This window comes from Mauremys reevesii, linkage group 3 (genome assembly GCF_016161935.1).
Source record: "Mauremys reevesii isolate NIE-2019 linkage group 3, ASM1616193v1, whole genome shotgun sequence".
In the NCBI taxonomy this organism is placed as follows: domain Eukaryota; kingdom Metazoa; phylum Chordata; order Testudines; family Geoemydidae; genus Mauremys; species Mauremys reevesii.
Window position 1 is genome coordinate 107,550,522 of NC_052625.1, and position 23,377 is coordinate 107,573,898.

Below are 23,377 nucleotides of genomic sequence, written 5' to 3' on the forward strand. Positions count from 1 at the left end.
ATTGTAGCGGTTGCCAGCAGCACTACTATAAATTAAGGACCTGACAGGGTTTCCATTAGGTATTTCCTTTGAGATAGTCATATAGCAGGCTATTAAACTTTACTTTGGGTTGACACTTTGAATGCCCTCTCAGGCTATAAAGAATGTTTCAGTAAAGCTGTGTGACCATTTTGGTTTTTCCAGCTCAGTTACAGCAAGACATACCCAAATTTGTATCACACTTCAGAAGACATTCAAGATAGATTTCGCTGGCACCAAAGCCATACTTTGTCCTGAAATTCCTTTATTAATTAAGAAGATTGGAGTGAAGTTTGAAAACTGGTAGTTACACAAAATAGCCTAATACATTTCCCCACAATGCAGGGCGTATTATAGATTAAATTCTGGCATGGACTGTGGAGATGAGCACGTCCAAAAAACTGTAACAAAGAGGGACGAGAAACAGGATAAAAATTGCTCATCTCAGCTCTGGCATCTTAACAGGGAATTTCCTAGGTTTCTAACAAAAATCTCAAATCCTTGAAAGGCAGTACACATACTAATCACTGATGTGCCGGGTAATTTACTTTAAAGATTTGTATGTGTGGAATTTCCTTTTCTAAATGGTCCCAAGATCTGCCAAAGAGGAGACCTGCTCCTGCAGACCTCAGATGTATATTGAGGGGTGTGGAGATGGAGGAGAGGAAAATGAGTGGAGGTTTAGTCATGGTGTTGGAAGAGGAGACAAAAGCATTCCCTTGATCTGCTAATCACATTTCCTTCTCATCCACCATGGAGGGGTAATCCTGATGCAGCAGATCTCCTTTGATTCTTAAAGGAAAACCTAGAGAGGGAATCCAAGCTCATGGCTCCCTTCCTGCAGTGGCTAGGAGGTGAATGGGGGTGGAACTCCACGTGAACCTCCTCACGTCCACAGGACTTGAGCTCTCCTCTTACCATCCAAAAGAAGAGCTGGAACATGCAGCTGGTAGGAGGCTTAAGGTCAGCAAAGAAGATGGTCTCTCTTTGCGTTCTGCTGTACTACAGCCCCAGAGAGGGGTGTCCAGCTAATGAAGACTCCCTCCCCATGAGCTTCTCTTCCCCCCCACATCTCCTCCACCGTGAGACATAAGAATCAAATCGGGGGAGGGAAAGAGGGACAATGCAAACTCCAATTCCTACAAGACAAAATAAGCTAGCCTACCTCCTGTCAAGCCCAAACAGGGCTCATCAAAGACAAACACATACTGAAGTTCACGGAGACCTAGAGGTGGCTCCCAATGAACCTCCTATGACCTGTGAGGTGGGTCAATAAACTCTTAAGGCTCATTGGGGAGGCTCCCCTCTTGTAGACCTCAGTTGGGTCACAGAAAAGGCAAGGACACCTGCGTCACTCCATCCCCCTCCACCTCCCAGATTTCCTATAGTCTGCAGGAAAGCTCCTTTCCCATAGGCCTCGGGAGCATGAACAGTAAGAGCAGGAGACTTGAACGCAACAAAAGAGGAGGCTCATTGTCCCCATGATCTCACATATTGTTCCATGGAGCTCTTGATTCATCAAGAATAACTCATCAGAGTTGATGAGCCATAGTGCTATTACTATTTAATATCTTAAGAACCTGTCAAAAATCTTGAGAGCTGTGCTCCAGATATCAACTAGGAGAGTCTAGTAAGCTTGGGTAGTTTTTTCCAGCCACAAAGTGGGAAGGAAAATAGACTTGAATTTTCTGAACCCCTCTACTTTTAGGGTGCCACAGTTCAGAGCTAATTCACTTCAAACTGGGAGACAGGGGAAGGTTCTACCTCTGCTATAGTACTAACCCACCAATTTTGAGGCCAATGGCAAGAAAGGGAGGAAAAACTGGGCTTATAATGGAAACTCATTTGCAAGCTTAATTTTGTGGTGGCTTTGTTGCTCCTTATTAGTGTCTTTCATCCCTAAGGCTCCTCAAGCCCTTCTATACACACACAAATGCACACTCAGCAAGCTCTAAGCCTTATTCTACATAGATGCTACTATCTCTAGAGTGGAAAGAAGCTGCTATTAAACAGCACACAGCAATAAAACAACACAATTTAAGAAAGGAATGAGGGAGTATAGTAGTTTCAGATGAAACTACATGAAGAATTTAAGTTGACCAGCCTTTCTTTAAGTTTTTCATTCTGTGGAGCCCTTTACAATGAAAAGATCATCTCTTGAAGCTACTCTCTCTCACAGCACCTGAAAAACTTATTTTGAATGTCAAAATGTTGTACGTGTGGACTATTAGGAAGGACTCTGAGAATAACTAGTCTGTGAACTATCAAACAAGCAAAAATCTTGGGTACCTGCTTACTTGCTTCTTTATTTCTAGTTCTTAGTTACATATATTGTTTGCATCACTGACACTTTAATAGAAACTGGAGTCCATTGACAGGGTAAGACAAAGAACTAAACTTACTTTTACTCTCCTTACAGCATAGGTATGGCCAACGAGGTTGAATACTGGCTGCCGGACATTCCTCAGATCCCAACCTTTCAAACTACAGTCAACTGCGCCAGTTACCAGCAAATTCTGATTATTAAAAAAAAGCAACACACACATGCAGACACATTAGAAAAGGTTTACTACTAAACTGCAATGATTAAAATACAGCCCACAAGGTCTAAAAAGAAAATGGAAATGTACGTTACAAATATGTTTACACACAAGAAACAATTTTGTAAACTATGCAAGTGTTTGTCTAACAGTGTAACCAAAGATTGAGTCCTTCCTATGCCATTTATCCCTGGGAATGACTCTTCTGGGATGTGAGCCCTTGTTATTGACTGAAAATAATCTAATCAGCCACTGGACATGATTGTTACTCGCACATCAGTAGAGCTGAAAAGACATTGATGTGGCAGTAAAAGACCTTTACTCTTTAAGAAAAGTGGTTCATTTAGGAATGTTTACTGTAGTTTGGCACAACACATTATACCTCGTCATATTTGCACCAGTCACAGCTCAAGATCTCAGCCTGGTGGCCTGGAATCACTACTTTGACTCCTGGTGTCTTCACATCCCAAATTCTTAAAGTCTGATCACCTGAAACAAAGGAATCATTGGTGAGCCAAGGGTAATCACAGGGAGTATTCCCATTATAACTCTGAAATACTTCAAATCGACCAGTACAAAAAGTGACAACAATTTGCTCAGCCTTCTACAAAACATAGGTCCTGGCATGAGTCACTTACAGTCCAAGCAAGAATGACTAATTATACACAAGATTCATTGAGACACACACAAGAAATTATTAGGGTTTTATCGTTTAATTAACAAGATAATCAAACCTAACACCTAGCTTTGTTTTATCACTAGCACCCTCTGTTGCTTTCTCAATTTGAGTAGGTTTTGTAAAAAGGATATGGGGTAAAATTTTCAAAAGGGCTTAAGAGTATGTCTGCAGAGAACACGTGAAACACAGGGTTCTCACTAGATAAGGCAAGATTCACTGAAGATTATGTGATCAAATAGCTCCCGCCCTACTAATTTTACTTGCTGTAGTGGGACACATTTCATTTTGGGTTTTAAATTTCTCAGTGGTATAATAATGGGCTTTTTTTTTATAGGAAAAAGCTATTTTATCTTTGAAAGATGTATTCCATCAGATAATACAGATTTTAAGAGGTAACTTACATTTTGCAACCCACACTACTTGACAAGACACTTTACATTTTTGTAAGAGAATCAATACACAAATACATGTGTTGTTTGGCCCATTATCTTTGTGGTTAATCAAAGGAGCATTTTTAGGGCCAAAGATATTTGGAAAACTAGCCCATTGAGCCAACAATAATTTTGGCAGAATATAAGCAATCTTCCTAATGGTAACAAAAAATTATACTTGACCATATGAAATAGCCATTATTTTTGACCTAGTAATCTGGAGGCAACACAGCGGAGCATACACAGATTTGGTGCCTGCCAGAAATAGTATTATCAATGGATGACTCTACTTCAGAGAGGAAAAAGAATACTGTACATTATGAAGTGACCTTCCTACTGAGCCCTTTGCCCAACAGAAGAGTCAACACTAAAGCCAAAACTGGCTCCCCGTTTCCCCAGCTCAGTTGCAGGTAGAAGGACTCACAAATAAAACGCTACCCTTTTAGAAACAAACAAAAAAACCCAACCCTTGGGCTGATAAACATTTGTAAGATGGACAGGACAGAACAAGGTTAAAGACCGTTTGAAGCATACCAAGTACAATCGTATTCATTACACTGCTCTACAGCCAAAATGCTTCTGAAATAAATGTAGTCAAACTTTACTAATTCTGGGTCACTGAGAATGAAAATGATGCTTAAAATTGTTGATTGGCTCTAGTTTTCAAGACATGCTATCGGGTCAGTATATACGACGCTTGACTTGGGAATAGCGGAGGATAAGTGAGTTATAAAGGGAAGGGATCTCAATTTAAACCAGAAATGACTAAAATACATCTTTGACTGGATCTATGAATAAATCTATGACTGGGTTTGGACAGTACTTGCTTTTTAGGCAAAACAATGAATGATGCAATCTGAAGCTGGTATTGCGTCATACATGATATGAATTGCATCATGTTATTCCTAGAAGTCATGGATGATGCAATCATAACGAAGCTTACATCACTCTGCTGAACAAATTGCCCTATATCAGCTCTAGAAATCATACAGTGTCGTGCTCTCTTATTTGTCAGTGTTTGATTTTGCAAAGGGACACATTTCTGTTTAGCCAAAGTGAGCAGAGATGCCTCGTCCTTGTGTGAACAGTGCAGATAACTTCTGCTATGTTTGTGGTGAAGTGACTTTTGCATCACAAAAGCGCAGTATAACCACTATGGTTAAGAAAGCCTATCACCTTTATTTTGGCTGGAAAATTGGAGATCAGGACAAGAGGTGGGCCCCACACATATGCTGCAACACTTGTGCAACAAATCTTCGCCAGTGGTTGAACAGGAAAAGGAAATCTATGCCTTTTGCAGTGCCAATGATTTGGAGAGAGCCAACAGATCATACCAGCAATTGTTACTTCTGCATGGTGCCTCCAGTTGGGAAAGGTGTGTCAAAGAAGAAAAAGTGGACTGTGCATTATCCAAACATTCCATCAGCTATACGCCCAGTACCCCACGAAGAAGGACTGACAGTTCCTGATGCACCAGAATCATTCTCACTTGAGTCAGACGAGGAAGAGGAAGAGGATGAAACTTCTGGTCCTGAACCATCAGTGTCACAGGACTCACATTTTCTCCCATCCTCCTCCTCTGAACCACACCTCATAACACAAGGTGAACTGAATGACCTTGTCAGGGATTTGGAACTACCCAAGAGTAAGGCAGAGCTGTTGGGCTCCAGACTACAGCAGTGGAATCTCCTGGCAGGTGATGTTAGGGTTTCCATGTTCCGTGACCGTCAAAAGGATCTTGTCCCATTCTTCTTCATGGAAGGTGATTTTGTAGCCTGCAACAACATCGATGGTGTGATGGCAGCCCTCAACATCTTCACGATCCAGATGAGTGGAGACTGTTCATTGATTCATCGAAGACGAGTCTTAAAGCTGTTTTACTGCATAATGGCAATGTTTTGCCATCAATTCCAGTTGGTCATGCAGTCCATATGAAGGAAACCTATGACAACATGAAACAACTTTTGAGGTGCATAAACTATGACTAACATCAGTGGCAGCTTTGTGGCAATTTGAAGGTTGTTGCTCTCTTGCTTGGTCTGCAGACTGGATACACAAAGTACTGCTGTTTTCTCTGCGAATGGGATAGTCATGCAAGAGATTCCCACTACATCAAGAAAGATTGGCCACTCCGACAGTCATTGGAGCCTGGGAGGAAAAGTGTTCAGCATCCACCACTTGTTGAATCAAGGAAGATTTTGTTACCACCCTTACACATCAAGCTGGGTCTGATGAAGAACTTTGTCAAGGCCATTGACAAAACACAAGCAGCTTTCAAGTACCTCTGTGGAAAATTTCCAAGGTTAAGTGAAGCTAAGATAAAGGAAGGTGTCTTTGTTGGTCCTCAGATTCGTGAACTTCTTTGAGATGATGCATTTGACCATGCACTGCGTGGCAAGGAAAAGACGGCATGGAAAGCCTTCCAGTTAGTGGCAATAAATTTTCTCGGAAACAACAAGGCAGACAACTACAGGTTGTTGGTGGAAAACCTCCTCAAGGCATACAAAAGCCTTGGTTGCAACATGTCACTAAAGATACATTTTTTGCACTCTCATCTAGATTTTTTTCCACCGAACTGCGGAGCAATGAGCGACGAGCACGGCGAGTGATTTCACCAGGACATTGCAACAATGGAGAAATGCTATCAGGGCAAATGGAGCCCATCAATGCTTGCAGACTATTGCTGGACAGTGACAAGAGATGCTCCATTTATTGAATACAAGAGAAGCCAAGAAGCGCTGAGTAGACACTGAATAGGACTAAACTATGTACATAATAGTTTTTTGCCTTTTGTTTCAGAATAAATTTTAGTTATATAACCCTTTTGCTGATTTTTAAAGTGTTACATAAACAGGACAGATGAAATATTATCATGTAAAGCAACCATAAACACATGAAAAGACCTAGGTTTACAATTTATGATTAAAACTCTACTATCTACACAATATACATAGACATAAAATGTAAAAACTTAAATAACTTAGAAACAGTAGCCAATCAGTTGTTTTAATTGTCATATTTGAATTCAGCACATCAAAATACATAATAAATAGCACATTTTATCTCTGAAGCAGACGACTTGTCAAAAATTGTAGACCAGTGTTATGGGCCATCACTAATCAGCATTCGATATTAAGCAAACACAAAGATTCCCAAAAATTTCCAATAAAAATGCATTTATGTATTCATTCATTCATTCATTCATTCTACTTTTAGTAACAAGTCATCGCTATTAGGCAACAGATTTTTGCTGGTCTGTTGGGTGGTTACTGAACACAGAGTTGTCTGTGTATTCTACTTGATTCACCTTAAATTTTATAAACCTGATAAAATAAAAAATGAAGATAATTAAAGATCCACACACTCACCCAAAGATTCCTAAAAAGAGATCACAAACAAAAGTGTAAATTTCACCCCTTGCATAGAGCTGGCCAATGCATATATATCACATCAGTCCCACTAAGGGACTAAAGTTTACATTAGACTTAAATGGTGCACAGGCTTTATGCTGGCTTTTTGTCAAAGGGTGTTTTTCACCCAAACCTATAACCCACAGTACATAAAGTCCAGCAAGACAAGAACCAGTTAGCGCAATCAATGCCAGACTGTGCTGAGACAGAACAATTACAATTCAGCAAGGCTGGATACTTAAGAGATTAACGAAAATTAACTGTTTTGAAGGCAAAGATGGGTCCAGTTAATGCAGCTTCAAATTAGTTTTCAAAGAATCAAATACTTTTAGCTGAAAGGTTTTTACTTAAATAATGAAACTGGTTTGGTAAATACTACTGTCAGGAATCTGACCCGACTATAACTGGTTGCTACATAGGAACAAACTGGATAAAAGTGGCTTTAATCCACTGAAAGAAGAAGTTACCAGTAAGAGGTAATTTAAACACAAACATTCATGTACAATATCTCAGCAAAACCCAAATAGAATTTAGCATTTACTATGGTGTTGTCCATCCAAAGATCACTACTTAACATTAATTTAGTCTCACAACACTGCTTAAGGGCGGTAAGTATTATTCTTGTTTTTACAAATGAGGAAACTGAGGCACAGAGCGGTTATGATACTTGCTCAAACTCACACAAAAACCCTAAGGTAGAGCAAAGAGCAGAATCCCAAGTGTTCTGACTCTCAAAACAATCCTTCTAGGGACTTTTAAAATGATCATTCAATCGGTTTTATTCAGTCATAAGAAATAAATTTGAACAGATGATCCAGCAAAGTATTAATGAAAAATGTTAGGATATATATAGCTTTCATTAAGGTCTCTCAATAGGGCTATAATATATGCATGAGGCCGATTTTCACATAGCAAAGACTAGAAAGTAATTAAAGACAACTGACTGCAAGAAATCCTTAGTCTCCAGTTTAAATGTTTCAGTCTGAGATAAAATGCTCTTCAGGTATGCCAAGAATCTAAATAAATTGAAGTAGTTTTTATCTTTCCCAAATATCTTACTGTACACTGTTCCTCTCTGAAAAAAAGTTAATGTATTTTCCTGCTCTACTTTTAAATACCCTTTTACCTGTTGACAATCTCTACCACAGAGTACTTTACTTGAGAATACTTTATAGCCACTAAGTGCTGTAGATAATTCTTTATCCTGGTTGGCACACACTATAAATAAAGGGCCACGCATTTTTGGTATGGTATTTCCCTACAGCTTGCAAAATTAGAAATTCATTTAATCAAGCGTACTTAGCACAAGACACATGAATTGACATGTAGTTAGATAATATTTCAAATGAATATGCCCACCTCACTTTAACATGCATTTGATTTGACACAAGGAAGCAAGCAAATTATGTATTTTAATAGCTTGTAGTACAAGTGACAATCAGTATTGCACTTAGCATTTGCCAAATTATATATTTTGCTTTTTAAAGGCATGCTATGTACAGAAAATACACATACTAATTAATGCATATTATTTCCCCCCCTCTTAAAAGTTTTCAATCTCCAAATACCATACAAATATTCAAGGTACTTTGTGGCAATATTTGTGTTTATATTTAGCACAATAAGCACAAGGCACTTCTAGGAAGTAAAGAAAAAGAGCACTAATTTTATGAGCAGAAGGCCACATTTTCAATATAATATAAGAGTATCAATATATATCTATTCAAGAACTTATGTCTGCCTCACTTCCCATCACCACAAGTATTTGAGTCACACTTTGGTTTTGTTGGAAACTGGGTAAACTCAAATATATTTAAATGTGGTTGTCCAAGGGTTGTTTTGCCTTGGGGAGCCACTTCTGGGACAGAAATAAAGCAAAATCTGATTGTTATTACATCTCCTTTCTTGATAGAAACACCTGAAGACTGGAGAATGTGATGGCTTAGCAAGCCAAAATTGGGTCCAGAAATATTCACAGTGTAAACCACATGCTAACAGAGAAATTATCTTGCAGACCACTCCCGTCTCATTCATGATCACTTGGGACTTTATCATCCCCTTTTTGCAATCATAACATACTACAACAATTATTTGCATGGAAGTATACTTACATATTTTAACTTTTATTGCTAGCTTAGACTGGGGAGGGCAAACTATGGCCCACAGGCCGCATCCAGCCCGTCAGCCGTTTAAAATCTGATCCTTGAGCTCCCGCTAGGGAGCAAGGTCTGGGGCTGCTCCACACAGCTTCCGGAAGCAGCAGCATGTCCCCTTTCCGGGTCCTATGTGTAGGGGCAGCCAGGGGGCTCCACTCCACATGCTGCCCCCACTCCAAGCGCCGTTCACGCAGCTCCCATTGGCTGGGAACTGCAGCCAATGGGAGCTGCAGGGGCGGAGACTGCGGACAGGGCAGAGCGCAGTGGAGCCGCCTGGCTGTGCCTCCGTGTAGGAGGCAGAGGGCGGACATGCTGCTACTTCCAGGAGCCACTTGAGGTAAGCATTGCCCCAAGCCTGCACCCCTGAGCCCTCCACCCACGCTCCTGACCCATTGGTCCCAGCCCAGAGCACCATCCTACACCCCAAACCCCACATCCCCAGCCCCACCCTAGAGCCCTGACCCCCCACCCCGCACCCCACTCCCCTGCCCCAGCCCGGAGCCCCCTCACGCACCCTGAACTCCTCATTTCTAGCCCCACCCTGGAGCTGAACCCCCAGCCAGAGCCCTCACCCCCTGCTGCACCCCAACCCCAATTTAATGAGCATTCATGGCCTGCCATACAATTTCTATACCCTGATGTGGCTCTCGGGCCAAAAAGTTTGCCCAGCCCTGGCTTAGATGCTGAAAAGAAGCAGCGCCAACACCATGAAACCAGCCTGCTCTCTGAAACCAGAGTTTGGGATCCTCTGGGTTACACAATCTGGTTAGTAAAAAATGTTTTCAAAGACTCTAGTAAGAGATGTTGACATTTTCAGAAAGGTAAATCTCAAACCCAGACACCCCACCCTTAGTCTTTGGTGACAAGAACAATGCAGTCAGAGATGGCATACAAGGGTAATAATGGGGAAGCCGTGTTAGTCTGGATCTGTAAAAAGCGACAAAGAGTCCTGTGGCACCTTATAGACTAACGGACGTATTGGAGCATAAGCTTTTGTGGGTGAATACCCACTTCGTCAGACGCAGGGTAATAACGCTGTCACTCTCTCATACATAAAGTGTGCTGAACAGAGGTGTTTACAAAGTATGCAGACTGAATTTGTTTGTTCACTCAAACCAGAAAAGCTGCAGTTCCAAACCTTCTCTCTCAATGTATGCAAATTCCACAGTAAAGACCAAACCCTTCTCACAGCACTAGAGCACTTTCCATCCTGCGTTTGCAAAATGACTCCTTGAGGAAAGACTACAATAAATGGAGCTAAAACCATGTTGAATGAGGGAGAATCTTGCAGAGCACATACTACTTGAGACAATCTTTTCTTTCCCTTGAACTCATGACCTGTTAAAACTGTAAGGAAAACAGTCAGTGCTTACCCTACCCAATAAATGCAATGACAGCATTAAAATTGAAGTCGTAGAAGATAAAGGTTAGCTATTATGCTAAGACTTGCTGGGCTTTGTCCAGTACAGAACAGACTCTTCATTTCCAAGTTACCAATGCTGTGCAGTACTGGACAGCATCACCCTTATGTAATTAGAAAAAAAGATACTTGTTAGTTCCTCTTGCTGGCAAATTTAAAGGACAATAAGAATTTGTTGACTCTATAAAGGATGATTTTATAGTGAACTAAAAGAACCTGGCACGATCTATTGCGCTGCAGTGGTTGAGGGTCATTGCGCTGAAGTTAACTGATTTACATTTGGCTACAAGCTAATGATGTCTGCATTCGGCACCTTCTTTATGTGCTAGTCATCACTTTGTTCTCCAGGTAGAAAGAGAGAGCTTCTGGACAAACGATACAATGAGTCATTAAACCCTTTTAGCCATCAGGCCGTTGTTATTTATGTCATGTCTTTAATCACATTTTCCACATGACTGGTCTCTCGATGTCAGCCAGACATTTACTGGGCCCCTGAGCTGATGCAGCACGTCCACCTGATCTCCCAGCTTATTTTATCAGCTCAGAAACTGCTATTGACATCAGAATAGAATTTATTTACACACACTGAATTAACAGCTCCTGTTTGTTAATATTTTCAAACAACAACAGGTAAGAGGCAATCAAATAACCAGCTTGAGTACAAACCATTGCACACAATAATAGCAACATTCTGAAGTGCCTATCATCTTTCAAATGTGAAGTGCAATTGTATTAGCTACTAAATAAAAGTTAATGTAACTGTAATACCAGCCAGACATACTCCATTTTCCTGTCCATTCCACACCAGTTGAATCTTGCTGCACACTGATATGACTTACTTAATCTGAGGACTTTTAATCAAACTAAATATTTCTCAGGTAGCATTCATTCCTTTTTTCATTTGGCTTACATTTCAGCATGGCAAGGGATTCCCTTCTTTCTTTCTCCTCCCCCATTTTCTTAAAAGAAAAATAATACATTGAAAATGAATTCATCATCCCTAGAACCAAGGAACTCACAATATCAGCTTGAGCCAAATATAGAATAGTTCCAGCTTTCTCAGGCAGCTCATATAGGACTCAGATAGTCTCAATATAGACCTGGAACAAACTCACTGGTCCAGCTCAGGGCCTTGTTTGAGTAGTGAACCTTCCTCTCTCCCCCCCCCCCCCAGCATTCACAAAAGGAGACTAGATAAGAACAAACTTATTTTCACCCCCCCCCCCCCAAGAGGACTGAGACGCAGAGGAAAAGAAATGCACAATAGTTGTCTTCCATCTATTTCCATAGCAGTGCCAAATGCTTAACAAAACACGTCAAAGTTAATTAAGTTTGTATCAGGACTAAACTTTTGTTTAAATTGTGGAATAAGTAAATTGTTAGAGATCACCATTTTCCTAACAGGTAAAAAGCAACAGACGTTGGGGAAATGAAACTAATTTCTGGCTTAAAATTCTGAAACTTCATGGTGTGTGAGAGTGTGCATCACACAAATGAATCATCTAAAGCATTTCAGCACTCTTCTGGATGAAGCTGAAGGAGGGGTGGAAAGAGGAGAGAGAAGGGGTCCAGAAAACAGGCAGAGGAGGAAGTTCAAATATTCTCTTCCATCCCTATTCTGGTCAAAATTTCTGTGCGACAAGTTTTCAGGCCAGCATTAGTTCCTAGTGAAACAAAGTTTATTGACTTTTTATTTCTGTTATTAAGTTTGAGGATCCTGAAAATCTAAAATGAGGATCCCCGTCTCCTATTCTCCTCCACCACCACAACTGGAGAAGACCTAGTGCCACAGTAGACATCAGCTGGCTCCAACACCAATCTCTATCCTGAGTGTAAGGGCAAAATACTTTTAACCACCCAAAAAGTGAAGTGATCACCTTGAAAATGCACTGTCTGAGATGCTTTAGGAAATGCCATTTGGACTTAAGAGCAAGAAACCATCAGAGTTGTTCATTTACTGGACAGAATAGCAATGGATGTGTCTTTACTAACGGCATGAAAAGCTCCATTATATGTCTACCATTGTAAAGCCATTTTGTAAAGACTTAAAATAATTTAAAAAATGAAGGATACTTCTCTGTATAAAACCCTCTGCTTTTAATTCAAGTTAATTGATGGAGTTAATTTATTCAGTAGAACATCATATATTTTATTTGGCTATAAAGAGGGAGGTTTAACAGTATTCTGAGTGCATCAGTTTCTTTCATATGACGACTCTGGGTATGTCTACACTGCAATTAAAAACCCACAGTTGGCCTGTGCCAGCGGGCTCGGGCTAAGGGGCTATTTAATTGCAGAGTAGATGTTCCAGCTTGGGCCCGAGCTCTGGGACCCTCCCATGGGGCCTGGGCCAGCTGCAGGTTTTTAATTTTATCACTATGCAGTCCTTCATTTGGCCCCAAAGAGATTCAACACATTTTTTTTGTATTAGTCAGCAGGATTTACAAAACTGGCAGGAGGCAGAAAAAGTAAAATTGCTGATTTTCTTTCCTGAGGACAGGGCACAGCAATACATATTAGTATATTATACTGTGTATCTTAAACGGAGGTCTCATACTTTAGGGCAAATGGTCTACTGCTACCATGGTTTTGGAGACAGTCTTTTAAAGATATTTCAGAATATACAAGAAAGCATAAAGCACATCTTAGCAGCCAAAAACAAAAAATTATGAGTGGGAAGGGGAGTTGTATAAATGCAATAGTGTGAAAAACTGTCTCAGGATCACTGAAGTGAAGCAAGTGCTAGATAACTGCTGACCCCAGCTGAGAAACCAAGAGAAATGATTTAAGGATCACAACAGAACCTACAAATCCGTTCCATGGCTATAAATTTCTCTTTTCTTCCTCCATTTTTTAAAATATGATACACACTACCATCTGCTGGACAAAGTGAGAAATAATTCAATACAATGCAGGCTCTTTTGACTTGAATGCCATTTTACTATAATATTTACCTGAGGCAGATGCAAAACAGCCTGGGATGTGCGGAGACCATACAGTGCTGTAAATGATGCCTTCGTGGCCTTTAAAAGTGCATAATGACCGCCCCACAGTTGGGTCCCACTAAATAAAATGAAAAACAAAAGTCTGCAGATGGAGCATAGAAATATTTAAATCAATTATTTATTTTGGGCTAAACACAACTTTCCAAGAAGGCTATTAAAATGTATACTTTTATTCTACTGGGGTTTCTGTACAATAAAAAGAAGAGGTTTTCACATATGCATTCACAGAGAAACTAAAAAAATTTATGCAAAGAGACCAGAATCTCTCAATATTTTTATATTATAGATAGTTATAAATATAATATTTTACTGTGTCCATCAAACAGTATCTGGGCACCCAACAAAACTGAAAATATTTCAATTATCCTTTGAAATGTGTCTGATCTTTCTGCTATTTAGATATTTTGGGGCTAACAGGCATGCATGCTTCTATATTAATTAGAAACGAAAGTTAAAAACGTATCTGTCTAAAGGCCCCATCTTACAATTAGTTTAGCCCAAAATCTCCCAGGGATTTCTTTGGGAATTCTATGTCATGGTGGACTGCAGGATCTTCCCTTTAACACACATTGAAAGAACTCAACAGATATGAAGGGCAATGCAGCAAGCCAAATTTAAAAAAAAATGACAGCATCAGTTTAAGTAAAGAGGAAAGCAGAAGGGGCAGAAAACTGCATAAGAGAGGACACCGTTTCTCAACACAAATTAATAACTGCAAGTTCTAAAACAAATAACAGTGCTGACCTTCTGTCAGAAACAGACATACCAGTTTGGCAGTTTGATCCCATGAACCAGACACCACTACCTGTTCTCCTCTAGTTTGGCTCCAGTCAACACTGTAAACCTATAAATATTACAACAGCTTAGTTTAGAACAGCATAAACATCCAATTTTGATACTCTGCCTAGCCAGAGTATCATAAAGCGTACTTGGATTTTTAGTTTGTATCACAATCAGCTGGAAATGTGCACATCTGGCACTAAAGAGCAGTCATGAAGCCACTTAACTGTGCAGAAAATTAAATTTAACATTTCAAACAGTTTTTCTTTATGAGTTCTGCTTTTTGTCATATATAGATACCCAGCAACAACTCCTCTTAAAACTAGGACTAATGAGGAAACAAGTTTGAGTTGTGTTATTTATTTGTTGTGAAAAGATTAATTAGTCACTTCTTAGCATATCTCTACACTGCAATAAAAAACCCATACCTGGCCCAGGCCAGCTGACTCAGGCTTACGGGGCTCGGGCTAAGGGGCTATTTAATTGTGGGAGAGACGTTCCAACCTGGACTCCAGCTTGGTCTCTGGGACCCTCCCACCTCACAGGGTCCCAGTGCCCGAGCTGGAGCCCAAAGAAGAACGTGTACCCCACAATTAAAAGCCCTTTAGCCACGAGCTCCAGTCAATTGGCATAGGCCAGCAATGCATTTTTAATTGCAGTGTAGATGTACCCTTCAAGAATTCAAAAATCTCTAATTTTTTATATACACAAAGTGAAACAGAACCTTATAGTTGGCCTGTTTGGAAACTTATTGGTATGTTTAATAGAGAAATTTAAAAGCTGAACTCATTATGTAGAATTTGATACCTCTAAAACTCTTCTCTCACATGTCATATATAAAAAACTACATTAGAAGAAAGTTCAAGTTGCAAAGTCAAGCACCCAAAAAACTAGGAAATGCTGCAATTAAGGTTGAACACACAATCTTAATTTGCCTGCCTTGTGCACATGCCTTATAACAGTTTCCTTGCCCAGGCAGTCCCAGTCTTTCCCATACCTCTGTTCAAGAAAATCCTGCTCAGCCCCTTGTTCCTGCGCTAAGCCTGACTCTTGCTCACAGCAGTGACTGTTTGCACTGAAATCTCCTTTAAATCCCTGTCAGTTCTTGCTCCACTTCCACATAGACAAGCCCTAAGCCTCTGCAAAAGGGAGATGTGCTACTTCCAGCCATGGCAGCTGCCTATCTGTCTGCCTGCCTCCTGGTGGTTGTGACTCTGCACTGGATAGATTGGGGAGCTCCTGTCCTATGTGGTGCCCCCAGGGTCAGCTCCAGTTTTAATGCCGCCCCCAAGCAGAAAAAAAAAAAAAAAAGAGGACGAGCGGCGGCACTTCAGCGACAGCTAAATCGCGCCGCTTCTTCGGCGGCAGCTCCTCCCTCTCTTCCTCTTTGGCGGCAGCTCAAACAGGAAGAGAGGGAATGAGGGACCCGCCGCCGAATTGCTGCTGAAGACCTGGACGTGCCTCCCCGATACCAGACGAAGTGCTGCCCCTTTGAACTGGCCACCCCAAGCACCTGCTTCCTATACTGGTGCCTGGAGCCGGCCCTGGGACCCCCCAAGAGGCCATTGTGGCCATGTGGGGGATCTAAGAAGTGGGTAAAGCAGAGATGGGGGAAGCGACCACCAAGCCTGGATCAGTTCTATATCCAAACTCCCCACTCTCCCCCTGCACACACACATTTACTGCTGCCTCAGCAGTTACTGGATTGAGCAATGAAGGCAGGACTAAGAATGCAGCAGAAACCCTAACTTTCAGAATTTCCTGATAACAGTTTTCAGTCTTAATGCTAATTTGTGTATGTCCAGTAATAGCTGATACATATCAGCTAAGGAGAAGAGGAGAGTAAAACCTTAACCAAACAGGCATTCCAATGAGATTTCAACCCCGTTGGAGTAAATCAGTGAATTAATTTAGTTCTAGTTATTCATGAGGTGCAGTAATTGGCTGAAAGGAGAACAACACTGATAATAAAGATCTGAATTTACATTAAAATTGTTTACACTTCTTGAAATGGGAAGACTGAATCGTATTTGGAAGATGAAGTTGATCCCTGCCAATCTTACCATTAAGACATTATAAAACTCAATGGCAGCATTCATTAAAAGTTCAGAAATGGATTAAGAAGGCAATCAGTCATATTTAAAAGCATTGTCTATCCCTGTTTACCAGAAAATATTAATTATACTCATATTAAGATCTGGTCTCTCTTAGTGCACTTATAAGAACTGATCCAATTTTTCTGTATCTCAGAGTCAGACAAAGCCCATGTGTCCTGCACTGTCTTTCTAACCCATGGTTGACTGCCTCTGACTCCCAGCCAATAGGAGTGCAGAGACACTGCTGGCCGCTTCCGGGACGCAGCGGGTGTCAGAACAGGTAGGGACTAGTCTGCCTTAGCCGGGAAGCACCGCCGGCGGGACTTTTAACGGCCCAGTTGGCAGTGCTGACCAGAGCCGCCATGACCCAGTGCCTTACATTCCGTGAACCAGTACTGGGTTGTGACCCACAGTTTGAAAACCACTGCTCTAAGCCAGTGCTTCTCAAAGTGGTGGTCCGCAGACCAGTGCTGGTCCGCGAGCCATTGGCTGCCGGTCCGCGGTGAGTTTCCTCATAAGAGCGTCGAATAGGATAATAATATGCCACCGGTCTCTGGCACACTGGAAAAAAAAATTGCCAGTCCCCCACATCAGATAGCTTGAGAAGCACTGCTCTAAGCCACAATATCTGTTCAACTGAACTGATGTAATAAATTCTGGCTCTATCTGCTAAGCAAACGGATACAATCAGAAAGCCCACATTTTTGTCTTAATTTTTATTCTACTTATGATTGCTTAGATTTTGAAAACCGAGAACATACACGATACTACGCTATAGAGAGGTGTTTTTTCCCAAAAATTAAATCATCCTTTTAATATTAAACACACATCACAAACAAGAACTTGTAGGATAGGTTACATGCAATATTCACTCAAAAACCCTAAAAAGCAGGAAAATCCCAAATTATAACCTACTTCTCAACTGTACTCTCATGCCCCCACAGCATGTTTCCACTGACAATTGACTCCTCATCACAAGGAACTTCTTTCTGCCTTCAACAGATATAGGAATACAGTACACACAACACATCTACTCCCCTCACATTACTACACAAAACCTTAGTTATGAACTCACAAACACTTAAATGTTCTCACCAACCAGGAGCACTTACTAATGTTGCTGAGGCTGTTAAGGTTATAGACTGTGATTATACTACAGATCCCTATGTGCTTCAACCACAACTCACCCCAATTTCATAGAATCATAGAATTCAAGATCAGAAGGGACCATTATGATCATCTAGTCTGACCTCCTGCAAGATGCAGGCCACATATGCCGATCCACCCACTCCTTAGCAAGTGAACCCTGCCCCATGCTTCGGAGGAAGGCGAAAAACCTCCAGGGCCATAGCCAATCTTCCCTGGAGGAAAATTCCTTCCCGACCCCAAATATGGCGGTCAGCTGAACCCCGAGCATGCGGGCAAGACTCTCCAGCCAAACCCTCTGGAAAGGTTATATCATACCAGGCACATAATTGACCTATTGACTAAGCCCGTTATCCTATCATACCATCCCCTCCATAAACTTATCTAGCTTAATCTTAAAGTCATGGAGGTCCTTCGCCCCCACTGTTTCCCTCGGTAGACTGTTCCAGTATTGCACTCCCCTGATGGTTAGAAACCTTCGTCTAATTTCAAGCCTGAATTTCCTGACTGACAGTTTATATCCGTTCGTCCTCGTGTCCACATTAGCACTGAGCTGAAATAATTCTTCTCCTTCCTGGTATTTATCCTCTGATATATTTAAAGAGTGTAATCATATCTCCTCTCATCCTTCTTTTGGTTAAGGAAAACAAACCGAGCTCCTCAAGTCTCCTTTCATACGAAAGGCCTTCCATTCCTCGGATCATTCTAGTGGCCCTTCTTTGTACCTGTTCTAGTTTGAATTCATCCTTCTTAAACATGGGAGACCAAAACTGCACACAATACTCCAAATGAGGTCTCACCAGCGCCTTATATAACGGGACTAGCACCTCCTTATCCCTACTAGAAATACCTCGCCTAATGCAACCCAAGACCGCATTAGCTTTTTTAACTGCCACATCACATTGCCTACTCATAGTCATCTTGCGATCAACCAGGACTCCTAGGTCCTTCTCCTCCTCCGTTACTTCCAACTGGTGTGTCCCCAGCTTATAACTAAAGTTCTTGTTAGACATCCCTAAATGCATAACCTTACACTTCTCACTATTGAATTTCATCCTGTTACTAATACTCCAGTTTACAAGGTCATCTAAATCTCCCTGGAGAATATCCCGATCCTCTTCCGAATTGACAATACCCCCCAACTTGGTGTCATCCAAACTTTATCAGCCCACTCCTACTCTTGGTTCCCAGGTCAGCAATAAATAGATTGAATAAAATCGGACCCAAAACCGAGCCTTGAGGAACTCCACTGGTAACCCCCCTCCAACCGGACAGTTCCCTCTTCAATACTACCCTCTGCAGTCTCCCCTTTAACCAGCTCCTTATCCACCTCTGGATTTTCACTTCGATCCCCATCTTTTCCAATTTAACCAGTAATTCTTCATGCGGTACCGTATCAAACGCCTTACTGAAATCCAGATATATGAGATCCACCGCATTTCCCTTGTCTAAAAAATCTGTTACTCTCTCAAAGAAGGAGATCAAGTTGGTTTGGCACGATCTACCTTTCGTAAATCCATGCTGTAATCTATCCCAGTTGCCATCGGCCTCATGCTCCGGAACCACTCTCTCTTTTAAGATTTTTTCCATGACTTTGCATACTACAGATGTTAGACTAACAGGCCTATAATTCCCCGGGTCACTTTTTTTCCCCTTCTTGAATATAGGAACTACATTAGCTAATCTCCAGTCAGTCGGTACAATCCCTGAATTTAGGGATTTATTAAAGATTATCGCTAACGGGCTAGCAATATCCCTCGCCAATTCCCTTAATATTCTAGGATGAAGATTATCCGGGCCCCCCGATTTACTTCCGTTAAGCTGTTCCAGTTTGGCTTCTACCTCAACTACCGTAATGTCTACCCCCATATCTTCATTCCCATCGGTCCCTCGGAAATTTGTCAGCTTTCAAAAAATTAAAACAAAAACCAAGAAGGATGTTATAAGAATACTGATGGAAAAGAGGAGGCGGCAGGGAGGGGCAAATAAAACAGATCTATTGGGACAGCACTGATACTTTAATTCTCCATTTTGTGAATAAATATCATACACTAGAGTCATATATAGATAGGTTCCTATCTCCACATTTCTCATCATCATATTTTTTACAGAATATTTCCTCAAGTGATGAGATCTGCAGATAGCCCACTACAAGGATACCATTCAAAGCCCAAGTCACCTCTTCCTTGGCTAAATAAGGATACCTCTTTCCACATCTGATAGCTGAATCTCATAATATTCCACTTTAACCTATATTGAGGCATTAGTATGTGATACTAGCCAAGTTTCATACCAGAAAGAGACAAACATATCTAAAGTTTATATCCAGGTTCCTGGAGGATAGGTCCATCAATGGTTATTAGCTAAGATGGTCAGGGATGCAACCCCACACTCTGGGTGTCCCTAAACCTCTAACTGCCAGAAGCTGGGACTGGACAACAAGGGATGGATCACTTGATAATTGCACAGTTTTGTTCATTCCCTCTGAAGCATCCAGAACCATCAGAAGACAAGATATTGGGCTAGATGGATCATTAGTCTGACCCAGAATGGCTGTTCTTATGTAAAACTACATCCCTAGTCAGCAAACAGTTGAAATTTCTTTGGGTTTAGTACCACAACTAATTCCCTTTCACTTTCATTATACACCCACCCACAATATACACACCCAGGTCCTCAATCACACTTGCAAGCATAGGTGCCGACTCTGTGGGTGCTCCAATACCCACCCGCAGGCCCCCTGATCAGCTCCTCCTCCTCCTCCTCCCCCTCCCCTCAGTGCCTCCCACCAGCCGGCAGGCCCTGCTGATCAGCGCCTCCTCCTCCCTCCCAGCGCTTCCCGCCTGCCGCAATCAGCTGTTCCACAGTGTGCAGGAGGCATTGGGGGGAGGGGGCCAGAATGGGGCAGGAAGAGGTGGGGTGGGGGCAGGGCCTGGGCCGGGTGTGAAACACCCCCCCCGGCACATAGAATTATAGAACTAGAAGGAACTTCGAGAGGTCATCTAGTCCAGTCCCCTGCACTCGTGGCAGGACTACTTATCTAGACTATTCCTGACTGGTGTTTGTCTAACCTGCTCTTAAAAATCTCCAGTGATGGACATTAGAAAGTCGGCACCTCTGCTCACATGCACAATCATAACTCCATCCTCAGATTACTTAAAGTAGAAAATATATGGGTAGTATATATTTAATCTTGGTGTTAAAGTTGTTCATTTATTAATGCATAACTGGATATGAGTATTGTAGGTGGCTGTATGCTCAAAGTGAAAGGCAGCTTAGTGTCAAGCTAGGAATCCGAGTACATTTGAATGGTAAAGCCCATGCACAGCGGTTGGTGTGGATGATAATGTTGCTTAACTGGAGATTTCCTCAATTTTTAGAAATTGTGCTGAAAGGTAACACACTTAGTCAATTACTTTTTTATATAGAGATAGACATACGTCAACATTCTGGATTTGCCAGAAGCAAGACAACAGAGTTCCATGCTTTAATCCATGGTAGTGCCATTCAAATCATTATTTAAACCTGTATTACTTAAGAGACTTGACACATTGCTCCCTCTTGCAGCTTTTTCAGCCTGACTCTGCCATTGCAACAAATATTGCCGTTACCCAGGGAGTCATTCCAAGCTCACAGTTCGAAACACTGCCTTGTCTCCTGCTCTGACCCTCTCTTCTCTACTTCAGTTTATACTGGACATACTCTATCACACTTAAAACATACATCAACAGCAAATGTACACTGGTATTTCCTGGATGTAAAAACATGTTAGCTCTCCTTGCTGTGAAGTGAAATGCAACATTGCTACAGGCTGCTGAATACTGTCCATCATTCATGTCAGTCACATCTTAAATTTGATCTGCAAGCTGATCAACAGCAGTCGGTTCCAGATGTTTCTAAAGTGACATACAGTACAATTATGAAATAATCTGCCCATAGTGGAAAATTTCTTCCTAATCCTGGCCACTAATGACTAGTTTATGCTCTTTACACACACTATATAGGAAAATTACAATGATCAATACTATTCTTGGAGAAGACAGCTGCAATGAAATTGGCTGTAACCCCTGACAGATAGTTTTTAAGAAGTCACTGGTCAGCAAAACCCACTTAAAGTTAATGCTGGTCTTTGAACACCATATTGCTTCAGATCTGCAAGAAAATAATTCCTCATCTTTATGAGAACTAACAGGCAATCATTCATAGGAGTTTCAGCCTTGCAAAAAGAGGTGAACCACACAAGTTAATGATTTCTGCACCTCAGAAAAATTCCCCCCATTACAGCGACATCAGGTATAAATATTTATAAATATATACCAATTTATGTTACTAAATATGAAACAAATTCTGATATTGTAGTATTTTATTTTTAAGAAAATTCAACTATCAGAAGGGTAGCTGTGTTAATCTGTATCCACAAAAAAACCGAGGAGTCCAGTGGTACCTTAAAGACTAACAGATTTATTTGGGTATAAGCTTTCGTGGGTTAAAAACCCCACTTCTTCAGATGCATGGAGTCATGCATCTGAAGATGTGGATTTTTTACCCACGAAAGTTTATACCCAAATAAATCTGTTAGTCTTTAAGAACATTCAATTCAGTCTTAATTTTGTCAGTAGATGTAATGTAAGGTTAGTCAGACCAATATGAAGATCCATGCTAGTCACAATTTTTCCATTTAAACAGTGGGCCTGAAATCTTGTGCATTTGGGCCTGTTGTATTAATTCAGATGGACTATATGGACCCAAAGAGTTAAAGGTGTAACATAACCCAGTCACTGTCCAACATTAAACTGTTTTAAACAAGTTTGGAGTTTCACATGCAAAGACCTCTGCCTGCTTAATCCCATGGCAAACATCGTTAAAAATCCTTTTAACCTTTTATCAGAGACACAGAAAAGAAAGAAAAAGCTAAAGCATTTGAAATTAAACGTATTAAATAAGGCTTTCATTTTAACAACATCCCTTGTTCCCTTTACTTTATCTGGAGAGAGGTTTTTCCAAAGGAATACACCCCTTGATTGACAGGATTTTAGATGGTATCAAAGATGGTAATAACTATTTTTGGGGAAAAGAGAAGAAGTTACTTGAGATGGCTGGAGCTGTTAAAGTCTGATCCCGTTTCATAAGATGACAAAACACACATACACAAAGGGGAGAGAAAATAATAGCAAAGACAGAAAATGCAGCTTCTGCCTCTGATGTTTTCACTTGCAACCTCATTACTGGAAAAAACACAGGTACAGCACATGGTATTATCAGCCACTTCAAGACCTGGCAAACTTGAACAAGTGTTGGGCTGTTTAGGTGATTGTTTTAAGTTGCCTCTTTCTGGTCACAGGCTTACAGCAGTGTTGCAAAATATGCTGTCCTGGCTGGCTAAGCAAGAGTGTTATTAGAGAAAAATAAAAAAGCAGAGAGATAGGAAAGAGAAGAAATAAGGTAAGGAAGGAAAAGGACACAAAGTCTCACATCTCAAGTGGTGTTTGGGATTCAGCTGGAGCCAGTAGAGGTGGCACTGTCATCTGGGTGCCTCTCTTGGCCCAGTCTTGTCAGGACACCTTTCGGGATGAGAATAAAGGTTTGGGGTCCCAGGAAACAGTGGAGTGGCTGCCATGATGGTGAAGCTTGCCCGTTCCCCATCTCTCATCTTTCAGTCAGGCAGCACTGCAGTTCATTAGCTCCCCCTGCCCCCA

The 23,377-nt window shown here is 41.2% G+C and overlaps 1 protein-coding gene across 1 annotated transcript in view; it reads right to left on the reverse strand.

Annotated features, from left to right (window-relative positions):
* PEX7 (peroxisomal biogenesis factor 7) overlaps positions 1 to 23,377 on the reverse strand; it is a 70,121-nt gene that overhangs the window by 37,688 nt on the left and 9,056 nt on the right. Inside the window, exons 4-7 of the mRNA XM_039532609.1 lie at positions 14,426 to 14,503; positions 13,609 to 13,717; positions 2,941 to 3,047; positions 2,421 to 2,534 (exon numbers count right to left, since the gene is read on the reverse strand). Of these exons, the coding sequence (XP_039388543.1) occupies positions 2,421 to 2,534; positions 2,941 to 3,047; positions 13,609 to 13,717; positions 14,426 to 14,503 (408 nt within the window). The remainder of the gene's footprint in view (positions 1 to 2,420; positions 2,535 to 2,940; positions 3,048 to 13,608; positions 13,718 to 14,425; positions 14,504 to 23,377) is intronic.